At 36.1% G+C, this 12,911-nt stretch overlaps 1 protein-coding gene and 1 long non-coding RNA gene across 5 annotated transcripts; one reads left to right on the top strand and one right to left on the bottom strand.

The window, feature by feature from the left end:
* Positions 1-1,252: 1,252 nt before the first annotated feature.
* On the top strand, positions 1,253-6,815 carry LOC110823391 (uncharacterized). 4 transcript variants are annotated; one of them, XR_015816446.1, is made up of 4 exons: positions 1,253-3,317; positions 4,039-4,244; positions 4,368-4,959; positions 5,768-6,815. It is a non-coding gene; the product is annotated as an uncharacterized LOC110823391 (long non-coding RNA). The 4 variants fall into 4 exon arrangements; XR_015816445.1 differs by having other exon boundaries at positions 4,039-4,258; positions 5,779-6,812; XR_015816444.1 differs by having other exon boundaries at positions 4,039-4,258; positions 4,368-4,875; positions 5,768-6,808.
* A 482-nt stretch (positions 6,816-7,297) lies between these two features.
* PK3 (serine/threonine protein kinase 3) lies at positions 7,298-12,873 on the bottom strand. Its single transcript, XM_088211447.1, has 6 exons — positions 12,401-12,873; positions 11,532-11,674; positions 9,654-9,797; positions 9,230-9,415; positions 8,635-8,759; positions 7,298-7,897 (listed from the first exon to the last, which is right to left on the bottom strand). Exons 1-6 carry the CDS (start codon positions 12,612-12,614, stop codon positions 7,672-7,674), a joined length of 1,038 nt encoding a protein of 345 aa, XP_088067573.1. The 5' UTR covers positions 12,615-12,873; the 3' UTR covers positions 7,298-7,671.
* Between the last annotated feature and the right edge of the window lie 38 nt (positions 12,874-12,911).

Raw genomic sequence — 12,911 nt, 5'->3', positions numbered from 1 at the left:
AAACAATTGCCAGAGACAGCAAGTTGAAGAGTAGAGGGAGCTCCGAGTGGCCGAGCTGTGCATACAAGAGAGCTATTTCAACGGACGAACTCAGACAAAAGGCAAACATAATCTTCAATTCCCAGCCACTAAAACTGGTAGTGGGTGGTGAAGGTGGGTCTGGGGGAGATATTCCGGCAGCAGCGAACTCAAGGTCGATGACGACGTCGTTTGATGGTAACTGTGGCTGCGATTCTTGATCAGTTTTCAATGAGGGATAAAATAGTGATAACGATGCTTTAAAACTCTTTGTTGCTTCCTCCATCAGACTTGCATATAGAAACCAGGCTCCCCCAAATGGCATGACTCCTTTAACTTTGATATGCTGTGGCGAGCGCTCTGAATGTCTTTGATTTATAGGGAGATGTTGAGCAGATGCCGGAAGTAAGGTTCATGGAAGTTTCCCATGTGACGGCGCCAGTTAGTCTTTCATTTTGTCGCCTTCACCGTCTCAGTCAATTTTACGTGTATAAAAAAAGTTTCTACACCTACTCGCTGGGCTGGTTTAATAAGGTTTCAGTTTTCCTTGCTCTTTTCACTTTTATAAATACAATAATAATAATAATAGCCTATCAAATAATCCAAAAAAAAATAATGAATTTATTATTTTTATAAAAATGTGTAATTTTTTTATTGTGACTAAATTATTAAATTAACAAAATTTATCAATTTTTACTGCCCAATATTAAAGGTAAATTTTAAACAGTGAAGAGTTTTTTTTTTTTTGAAATAATTCATTAAAATTTTCTGTAAAATAAAAAAAAATATATATATATATATATATTAGTTTTGTTTGGGACAAATTGCTGGTTTTATTTGGCAGTCGGCGGACTTCGTCATCAATCATAATCTGGTTTCTCTTGAAAGCGACTGAAGATGTGGATTGGTCGGTCAGCAAGAAAATAAACAAAATATCATTTTCTGATAAGCCACGTCTACAGTTAAAAATGTTTGTCATTACTTTTCTTTTAATAAAATTACCAATGTGTAAATTATTAAATTTATAATTTTATTTAATGTATTAAACTTGAATATTTAATTTATTAGTATGTTAATTAAGCAATAAAATTATTTATAAAAAAAAGTTTTATAAATTGGCGTTTCATGTTTCCACAGAGGATATTAAAAATTATTTTGTACAATTTAACATGAGTAATTAATTTGCCGTTAATTAACTTTGGCTGCTGATTCTCCAGCTGTTCAGCAACCTCACATGGCTCTACTTACATTATACCTCCCATCTCACTCCACCTCCACCTCCACCTCCACCTCCACCTCCACCATCATCTCCAATCTCCCACCACAGTGCTCAATGGCCAGAACACAGACGCTCTACGGCTCACGCTTTTATTCTTCTTCGAGACAACATCAATGGCGAACCGTCGGATTCATTGCATGTCAAAGAAGCTTTGGGCATGTTGTTACAGGCTTGTGGCCAACAAACGGACATCGAAATCGGGAGAAAAGTTCACGAACTGGTTTCGATTTCGACCCAGTTTAGAAATGACTTTGTTCTTTATACCCGGGTTATCACCATGTGTTCTATGTGGGTTCTCCTTTGGATTCTCGCTCTGTTTTTGATAGTTTACAGAGGAAGAATCTGTTTCAGTGGAATGCGATTGTTAGTGGGTACACGCGAAATGAGCTTTATCACGATGCATTGGAGATGTTTGCGGAATTGCTTTCGAATGCCGAGTTTATACCTGATAATTTTACTTTGCCTTGTGTTATTAAGGCATGTGGGGGGATTTTGGATGTGCGGTTAGGACAGGTGGTTCATGGGATGGTGGTGAAGACGGGATTGATTGATGAATTGTTTGTGGGTAACGCGTTGATTTCGATGTATGGGAAATGTGTCTTGAAATGTAATTCAAAGTTTGAATGAGTCTTTTCTCTTATATGTTAGTTTTCTAGATTTGAGCAAGTTTCTTTTACAGTTGCAAATAAGGTAGCAGAGTAGTGGGATTAGTTGTGGGATTTTATGACGGTTTTTTTAGCTCTGTTTGTTTTATGTAAGCCTATATATAGAGGCTCTTTTTGCTTGTTTTACACAGACTGGAATCAGAAAAAAGGTTTACAGGTTCTGCTACGTTTGCTTTTACTGTTCTGGTTTTCTTTTGCTTTTATCTTTTTCCATCAAATCTGGTATCAAAGCCAGGCTCTGGTCCTTTAGGTAATTGAGTAAAAGATTTTGGGGAGTGTAGGGAAACACGAGAGAGAGTGCAGAGAATGGCAGCAAACGTTTTTTCATCATCCTCACAGCTGCTCATACCGATTTTCACAAGTGAAAAGTATGAGTTTTGGAGTATTAAGATGAAGACTCTTTTCAAGTCTCAAGATCTTTGGAATTTGGTCGAATATGGTTTATTGGATTTAGAGGACCCAGATGAAGAGGCAGAAGAAAGATTGAAAGAAACCAAAAAGAAGGATGTCAAAGCTTTATTCCTAACTCAACAAGCTGTCTATGAAACAATTTTCTCAAGAATTGCAACAGCAGCAACATCTTTGGAGGGCTGGCAAATTTTGAAGGAGTTCCAAGGCTCCTCGAAGGTAATCACGGTAAAGTTGCAAACATACCGTCGTGAATTTAAAACTCTGTCTATTAAAAATGATGAATATGTTCAAGCTTATTTGTCTAGAGTTTCTTCTCTAGTTAATCAAATGAAGTCGTATGGTGAAGTGATTTCTGAAGAAACGGTTGTTGCAAAAGTATTAAGAAGTCTTACTCCTAAATTTGAACATATTGTTGCTGCTATTAAGGAAGCCCATGATTTATCAAATTATTCATTTGATGAGCTAATGAGTTCCTTACAAGCTCATGAAGACAGATTGCTCAGGTCATATGAAAAGAATGAAGAAAAAGCCTTTCAGATGAAGGGGGAGATGCATGAAAATGCTGCTGGATGTGGCAATGGCAGAGGTGGCTTTCATGAAAGAGGTTGAAGAAAAGGTGCAAGCAGAAGCGCATATAATGAAGAGAGGCAAAGGAAGATCCTTAAATGTCACTACTGTAACAAATCAGGTCATAGAGAGGCTTATTGTTGAAAAAACAAAAAATGAGAACAACCAAGCAAGTTTTGCAGAGGAACCAGATGAAGAAAGCAAGTTGTTCATGGCTCTTTTTTGTGAGAGAAAGCAGTCTAACAATATTTGGTTTTTGGACAGCGGTTGTTCTAACCATATGTGTGGAACAAAATCATTATTTAAGAAACTTGATATGTCCGATAAAACAGATGTGACACTAGGAGATAGCAAGAAAATTCGAGTTGAAGGCAAAGGTACCATAAGCATTAAAACTAGTCAAGGGAATGCTAAGATTTTACAAGATGTGATGCTTGCTCTTGATTTATCTCATAATCTGCTTAGGATTGGGCAATTAATGATTAGTGGATACTCAATTTTGTTTGACAATGATTGTTGCACTATTAAATATAAGAAATCTGGGAAAATTACCGCTAAAGTTTCGATGGCTAAAAATAAAATGTTTCCGCTAGAAGTTTCAATGATTGAGAATTGTGCTATGGTTGCTAGTGGTGATAGTGAGACTCGATTGTGGCATTTATGTTATGGGCACTTAAATATTAATGGGTTAAAATTGTTGAGTCAAAAGAAAATGGTTTTTGGTTTGCCAAAACTTGATAATCTTGTTTGTTGTGAAGGTTGTGTTTATGAAAAACAGAGTAAAAAGTCTTTTGCCGTAGGAAAGGCCTGAAGAGCTTCTAATTGGCTTGAGTTAGTGCATGCAGACTTGTGTGAGCCTATAAATACAAAATCTCTTGGTGGTAGTCAATATTTTTTGCTGTTTACAGATGATTATAACCGCATGAGTTGGGTTTATTTTTTAGAAAGCAAGTCTGAAGCTTTTGACAGATTTAAGAAGTTTAAAGCATTTGTAGAAAGAAACAAAGGTTTTTTAATAAAAACATTGCGAATAGATAGAAGAGGTAAATTTGTTTTTACTGATTTTAATAATTTTTGTGAGGAAAATTGAATATGCAGGGAGCTTGCAGTGCCATACACACCACAACAAAACAGTATACTTGAAAGAAAGAATAGAACAATAGTGGAGATGGCCAGAAGTCTGATGCAAGCAAAAGTTCTTCCTATTTATTTTTGGGCAGAAGCTGTTGCAACAGCGGTGTATATTCTCAATTTGTCTCCTACAAAAACTGTTCGTAATCAAACACTTGTTGAGGCTTGGACAGGTAGAAAACCAACGGTAAGCCATTTAAAAGTTTTTGGTTGTATAACTTATGCTTTGGTTAAAACTCATTCTAGAAAATTTGATGAAAAATCTGAAAAGTATATTTTTGTTGGTTACTACTCAGAATCCAAAATATTTAAGCTCTATAACCCCACTAGCGGCAAGATCACCATTAGCAGAGATGTAGTTTTCAATGAAGATGCAAAATGGATTTGGAATGAAGAAAACAAAGAGCAGCATGTTCAAGTATTAGAAGATAATGTTGTTCATCGCTGAATTCAACACCAACAATTTTCAGCTCCGACACTCTTGGAAGTAGCAATTCATTTGTTCCTACAAGCAATGAATCATCATCTTCAAGTTCATCAAGTGAAACTCCTCCAAGGAAATATAGATCATTTCAAGAAATTTATAATTCTTGTACTTTTGCTCTGCTTGTCTCATATCCTATTCACTTTGAAGAAGCTGCAAAAAGCAAGGAATGGTATAAAGCTATGGAAGAGGAGCTGTCAGCTATTAAGAAAAATCAAACCTGGAATTTAGTTGACTTACCGAAAGGAAAGAATGCTATTGGGCTCAAATGGGTGTTCAGAACTAAGTATCATGCAGATGGGAGCATCCAAAAACACAAGGCGAGGCTGGTTGTGAAAGGCTATTCTCAACAACAAGTTATCGACTTTTATGAAACCTTCTCTCCTGTTGCACGTTTTGAAACGGTGAGAATTTTTGTAACCTTAGCTGCTCAATTAAATTGACCAGTATACCAATTTGATGTTAAATTTGCTTTTTTAACTGGTGATTTGGAAGAAGAAGTGTACGTCTCACAGCCTGAAGGTTTTATACCAAATGGCAATGAAGATAAAGTTTACAAGTTAAAAAAGGCACTTTATAGCTTAAAGCAAGCACCACGGGCATGGTATTTCAAAAATGATTCTTATTTTCAGAAAAATGGATTTGAAAGAAATGAAAATGAGCATACGCTTTATTTGAAGAAAAATGGTAAAGATGAATTTTTGGTAGTATACCTCTATGTTGATGATATGATTTATATGGGTTCTAGTAAGTTTATAATTGCTGAGTTTAAAGCCTGCATGATAAAAAAATTTGAAATGACAGACCTAGATTTGTTACATTATTTTCTTGGTATTGAAGTAATGCAAGTTGTGGATGGGATCTTTATTTCACAAAGAAAATATGCAATGAATCTTTTGAAGAAGTTCAATATGCTGAACTGTAAAAAAGAAGTCACACCTATGAATATAAATGAAAAATTAAATCAAGATGATGGTGCTGGAAGTGTGAATGCAACATATTTCAGGAGTCTTGTTGGAGGCTTGAACTATTTGTCTCTTACTAGATCGGATATTACTTTCTCTGTTGGAGTTGTGTCCAGATGTATGCATAATCCAAGCAAGCTGCATTGTGGAGCTGCAAAGAGAATTTTAATATATATAGCAAGAACTGCAGAGTTGGGAATTTGGTACTCTAAGGTATCACTTTTAAACTAACAGGTTTCACTAATAGTGATCATGCAGGTTGTATCGATGATAGAAAAAGTACGTCTGGATTTCTGTTCAATCTTGGATCAGGAGCAATTTTATAGAATTCAAAGAAGCAGGAGGTGGTAGCATTATCATCATCAGAGGCTGAATATATTGCAGCAACAGCATCAACCAGTCAAGCAGTTTGGCTAAGGAGACTTCTTGCTGATTTTGATCAGAAGCAAGCTGGAGCAACAGAGATCTTTTGTGATAGCATGTCAGCTATTGCAATGACGAAGAATCAAGCTTACCATAGCAGAACAAAACACATTGACGTTCGTTATCACTTCATTCGGAGGCTTGTTACAAGTGAAGAAAGCATGTTAAAATCTTGTAATACAAAGGAATAAGTTGCTGATCTACTGACAAAGATGCTTCCATTGGAAAAGCATGAGAATTTCAAAAAAATTACAGGAGTTAGTAATTTTGAATCAAGGGGGGAGTGTTAAAATGTAATTCAAAGTTTAAATGAGTCTTTTTCTTATCTATTAGTTTCTTAGATTTAAGCAAGTTTCTTTTACAGTTACAAATAGGCAACAGAGTAGTGGGATTAGTTGTGGGATTTGATGATCATTTTTTTAACTCTGTTTGTTTTATGTAAGCCTATACATAGAGGCCCTTTTTGCTTGTTTTACACAGACTGGAATTAGAAGAAAAGGTTTACAGTTTCTGCTACGTTTGCTTTTCCTGATTTGTTTTTTTTTTGCTTTTATCTTTTTCCATCAATGTGGGTATCTAATTAATGCGGATAAAGTGTTCGAGATTATGCCTGACAGAAACTTGGTTTCCTGGAATTCAATGACTTCTGTTTTCTCTGACAATGGATATTCTCAAGAGAGTTTCTGTTTGTTTTTGGAGATGGTGGCGGGTGAGAAGGTTTAATACCGGACACGGCAACGCTGGTTACCATATTGCTTGTTTGTGCCGGTGAAGGAGAGGTAGAAACGGGAATCTTCATTCATGGTTTGGCAGTGAAACTGGGGTTAGATCAGGATAGTGAACATCAGCATTTTGCTAAATGTTAGTATCAGTTTCAGCATTTTTCCCAAATAAAAATAATCCCCTTCATGCAGAGTGATCTGGATGTATACAAATAACAAATGAACCATTGTCTCTACCAAACCTAGGTATCGGGCTCATTTTGGGCCTCTTTGTGGCTCAACTCTGGTCATGGTCCATTCTTGGTCAGCCCAAATCTGATTTATGCTTGGGCTTGCCCTCCTGGGCCCAGCCCATATTCTGTCTCTGGCCTGCCAACCCAACTCAGTCATACTCTTGGCTTAACCTTGGTGCATGATCCTAGTCTCCGCTCGGACTCGGCCACATGATTCTTCTCTCAGTCTTGGATGTGTATTGTTTGAATTATGCAGAAAAGAAAAAAGAAATTCCAGGGTAACATTTTTCTAGATATATATAAAACAAAACAGCCATTTAAGTTAATGTCTTAAGAAGTGAAAGTGGGTATAAAGAACAAAAAATTGGGTAAATTGTAATTGCAATAGATAAGTGATCATGATAAAAATAAGAACATGGATTGAATGGATATAAAATTTATTGTTGTTTCACTAAGAATTTGAATCTTGGGTTTCAAAGAGAGAATGGGATGTGACTTCAGTAAATTACAGGTAATAAGACTATAAGCTGTGACAGAACATTATACCAACTTCTCACCAATTCACAACAGTCAAAAACTATTACCAAATACAATCAACTAGGTAATAACATTTAACATATAACCTCTAAGGCTGTCCCTGCAATTTTTCACCTTTTCACGTGCTCCATAACACGCATATCGTCTAACATGTTGAGGGCAAATTGCTAAATGTGCATGGTCAAACTGTATCGGAAATCTCTGTTTCTTTTTTTTTCTTTTTAAATGACATCATCTCAGTGAGAGAATTTTGAGATCAACTTGTCGACATGAATTATGATATCATCAATATGGGGGCGAACAGCAGGCTGGGGCTGAAGCATCCATGTGACAAACTGGTGGAGAGCTTCTGGATATGAAGGCTTAGGACCAGCAGGCCACTTTACCTGTGCATTTACAATTGCCAATTGTAGGCTCCCCCCAGATTCTCCCAGTGCATACTCAAACGGGGACATTCCATACCTGCAGAGATTCACCACCATAAGTAAGGCATGCAAGAACAAAGCTTTAATTGAAATAATCGATAATATTAATCCATTTCAGCTAATACTAAAAATAGTACTGATGTTTGTGGAATGCCAGCATGTGACAATACATCATTCCAATTAGTTCCAAAACAATTGCGGAAAGCTAAAAGCTCATTGACAGAAAGAAGTTTCAATTTAAGCTCACATAGTCCATTAAAACAAACATGTAGGGACATTAGTTCATTTTGGCATTGGGTTGCCCTCTTTATCACAATCAGAATGAAAAGATGAAGCATCTGCAACTGGACAGAGAGAAGAATTCTTATGCTCTTTTCGTACTATAACTTTCAACTAATATTTGTATAGTTAGCATTTGTCATTGTCCACTGCTGCTCTATTTCTTTATAAGATTAAACTATTAGATTGTCTCCCAGTAAAAGATCATCTATGCACCATACAGTTTCTTCAGATATGCTATTATTCTTTAGATAGACTTCGTAGCTGGTCAGGAAGGTATGAGCAACAATATTGGCATCATGCATAGTTTGGTTCAAGAGCTCAATTTATGGTTAACGTCACCTAAAATAGAGGACGGGGGAACTGAACACTGAACCATACAACATTTCTACTAGCAAATTAAGGAGCCACCTAAAGTGCAAATGTGCAACCCAGTAGCGTGTTTAGAAACTCAACAAAATTACATAAATGCAAAGGAGCAGAAGCAGTTCTTACATTATTGCGTATAAAGTGCATCCCAGTGACCAAATATCTGTTCTCTCATCAATGTCTGCATCGCTTGGGCAATCCCACAGCTCTGGAGCTCGAAAAGGCGCTGAACAATGCTCAGCTGCCCATTCCTGAATAATTTACCATCTAAAATTCAGACATAAGCATTAAAAGATACATCAAACATATGTCGATCAGCAACCAGCATTCATCACGCAGGTCAATCTTAAAGAAACAGAACAGAAACAAAAAGATAGTAGATGCCACGGCAAGGGTTTTAATTGTGTCAAAAGCAAAAAGGGAATCGAGATATAGAAATATAATATACGCGACTGTAACTTCAGTAGAACATATGGACAACACACAAAAATATGGAACACCAATGTCCACATAATTGTATACAGATTTATAAACATGTGTTATCTTAGTCATTTTCCATACAAATGACAATCAAATTGACCAAGAAAAAAAAATTAATAGAGAAAAGGAAACGAAGATTAGATGTGTCAACCAGGCACAAAATTTTTCCCCACGCAAAAAACAAAGAGATAAGTAACGCACAGTTTTATGCCCGAAAAGAAAGGAAAGAATAAATGAAAACCTGCAACTGTAATGCCTCCTGACGAGAGCGAATTTGCCTCCTTGCAGGTCGAGCACTCCCAAAATCCATCAATATTGCTAGAGGTGGTTGACCTTTCCTATGGGTTATAAGGACATTACCTGATTTGATATCATTATGAGCATAAGGAGGATCAAGAGAGTGCATATGTTCGAGTCCTGCACAAAGCTGTGCCAAAACTTTTTAGCCCAAATAGTTACAGCAGATCACAACAAATGCCACTTATTATAGCCAAGGGTAGTAAGACTATCTACATGATGGAAAAGAAAATAAAATCCATATACACTCCTCTAACGAACTATAAATACTGAAGCTATATTTTTAAAGAAACAGCAAAATAGATGCTCAAGAAGTTGTTTATATTTATAAATTCAAAAAGCAAAAAGAAAAAGACATTGATATTAACCTGCCGAAATATATGAAGAACATCTGAGGTAGAAAAGAATTCCTTTTTAGCTTTCATAGCTTTGGCATTGTCCAGCAATGTTCCATCCAAATGAACAGGAAACAACAAATACGCTTCGTGTTTCCAAGATCCTTCTTGTGGACCCTAGCCAAAGAAGTAAAACATTTTGATCAATCCAATTGTGTTTGATGAGAAGGGTACAAAAGGGCTTTAGAAAACAGGTTCCGATTAAGAAATAGAGAAGATAGAAAAGCACCACATATCAGTAATTCATGTAAAATTTGTCAGCAAAATAACAAAGATCATTTGGGTCATCAGGTTGGGAAAGCCTTAATTTTCCATTGCACTGGCATGTATTCCTATTGAAAAGAGTAATATATTAAGTGAATTTTTTTTTTTAAAGAAGAAAATATGTAATGTACATATATATAGAAGACCACCAAGAGGGAGCAACCCATATCGAGTGAAATTATATGAGGTTCTTGCAGTGGCATAATAAATAACTAAAAATAATATCTCATGCAAATTCTGTTTCCACTCATGATATACTTCGCATTTATCATGGTGGACAATTATGCATAATGCTGAAAATTATTTTTCCCATCTAAGTTGGTGGAGGAGAGGGGAACTGGCTTGGGGCACTCAAGCAAGCTGGCTACATTTTTTTGTTTGGCTAAGGGGCACAGCCATTCAGTATACTGGAGACTACCCCAAAGCAACCCCTTGCCCAAATTTATAGTGGGAAGAACGAAACAGCCGGGTCATAGTTCAGTTGTTCGCTTGATATTAATTAAAAACCAGGAAAGGATGCATTAAAAAGATAACATGAAATAGAGAGTGATGACTGAATAGACTGATGAGAACTCTAACTGACAATACCAGTGACCCGAACATATATGTCAAAAAGGAGAAATAGCTAATCTACAAGATGCCAATCGTATGTCAGTCTAGCATCATTTCTCAAAATGTTTTGGACTAAAATTCAAGATTAGTATCAATCTTGTAAGTTATATGCATGCTAAGCTGGTAAGGACTTGTATCAGACAAATCATGATACATCATCCAAATGCAATCATACAAGTTGCAGCTAAAAATACTTTTTGAATTGAAGTTAACAAAAACTTTGAGGGTGAAGTATTTGATTTCAAAATTTTCATTTGTAATTTACAAGCAAGTTCGGCATCATATCCAATACTGGATATCAGTAACTACAAGTGGGTATAATTGTGATGTTATCCAGATGTTATTACTGATAAATCATGAAAATTTTGCATTTCTTGGTAATTGGATTGAACATGTCATAGTTCCACCTGACCACACCCAAATGATTCAGAAACTCATGGCAGAATATGTTGGAGGGATGGGTTTCTGAACCAGCATTTAACCATTTATACTTAATATAATACGTCTATGTCTGTCCCTTGATCTAATGCTCTAGTAATTCTACACTAACTTATAGGAAAAACCAGATTTAGCACTGGTTACAAGCTTTTCAGCATTCTTATAGCTGTAGCTTGACGCCAGAACTTCATAACTTCCTCGACGGGATTCCTTAAAACGGGAACATAGTTATTTGGTTTCTTGTCATGCTACATAGAATCTGGTAGCTCTAGCATTCATAGAAATACAAGTTAAAACCTAAATTGCACAATTTGAAGTACAGGAACTGACAAAAAAAATGTGATTTAATGCGCCCATCTAACAAAAAAGAGATTTCTTACTTTATAAATAATCAGATTAACTGGAATGTAATGAGAAGTCCATAGGCAACATATTCAGTACCAATTTAGTAAGGGCACCAATTGAAAATTTTATTTTGTAAAGTTGACTGCTAGCACTTATTTTTCGTATTAAATGAAAATACTTTGAGATGACTACCTTAACAGCAATCATAGCATGATCAAGAAGTGGAAGCAGATTGCGGTGACTAAACAATGATGAGACACGAATCTCTTCCCGCACCAATTCCAGCTGTTCATTATTCTGAATAAGAACTTTCTTCATAGCATAAGTTCCATCATCTACATCATAACCAAACTCGAGTTAATAGCAAAATTACCTCTGTATCTAATAAGTAGAGCTAACACCTTTACAAAATAAGTAGATATAACTCAAGAAAATATCTAAGGATTAACAATGTAGTACATCAATTCTCCACTTACAGTAGAGAAGAAAGGGAATGCCTCAGCTTGCTTGGATCAAATTCACAGTGAACAAAAAAAAAATTAAAAAAAAAAACTTTCTGAGACTACGTTGAATATGCAGTCAAACACCGAGACCATAGATTTCAATTAAAAGCAGAAGAAAACAACAAACATTATCAATGGCAAGAAATTCATCTGCAAATGTTTTAGGAGAGTATGATATCACCATTTCCAACACGATTTCATTTCAATTCCATCTCAAATGTCCAATTCAATAACCAAGCAAAAGCATTCCTTTGCTCATTTGAAAGAAGAAGAACCGTTTTGAGTCTCATCACCGAGCTTCCCAACTCATAAAATCCCCAAATCAAATCGAACAAAAACCCAAAAATTGAGATCGTTTATCAATGCCACAGTACAAAACCAAGTTACTCCCTTCAATAGCAAAAAAAATACGCCGTGAACAAGGGGAGCAACAAATTCAGATTCAAGGCAAATTTACCCAGATCACCAAATCTAAAAGCACGAAAAAAAAAAACCAGAAAAATCAATTTACACGAAAAACAGACCACGGAAATCAGAAATGCAAAACGAGAATCTAACCAGATAGATGAGTTGGGTCCTTCACTTTCTTCGCAAGACCAGTACCGGCACCGGAAGACGAATCGGTTACCACCTCCTTGACCAGGTAGACATAAGCGAACCCACCTTCACCCAGCTGCCTCAAAATCCTGAACCTGTTCTCGTTGATCCATACATCCCCTCCGCCATTTACGGCGTCGTATAATGCATTCAAACCGGAAAATGTACAGCCCATCCTCTTCAATCTACCTCTCCCAGATTCTCCAAAACCCGCTTCTTCTTTCTTCTTCCCCTCTTCTACGGCATTAAATAGATCTTAAAATTCTCATTTTTCTCTCGACAAGTATTAATCGCAGATCTTGAAATTCTCTAAACTGATTCTAATTAATGGGAATTTACTCAAGTTTTTTCCTTTAAAAAATAAAATCTGCTGCATTTTTTTGTTTTCCTTGGATCTCCAAAGTCCAAAGTCAAACATTATTTGGCACACTTCTCTTGCGACCTAAGTTGTAGCCAATCACCGACAAGCACA

Source organism: Carica papaya, chromosome 9 (genome assembly GCF_054855325.1).
Source record: "Carica papaya isolate Zhongbai chromosome 9, ASM5485532v1, whole genome shotgun sequence".
NCBI classification, from domain to species: Eukaryota; Viridiplantae; Streptophyta; class Magnoliopsida; order Brassicales; family Caricaceae; genus Carica; species Carica papaya.
This window is presented reverse-complemented; position numbering and strand designations above follow the sequence as displayed.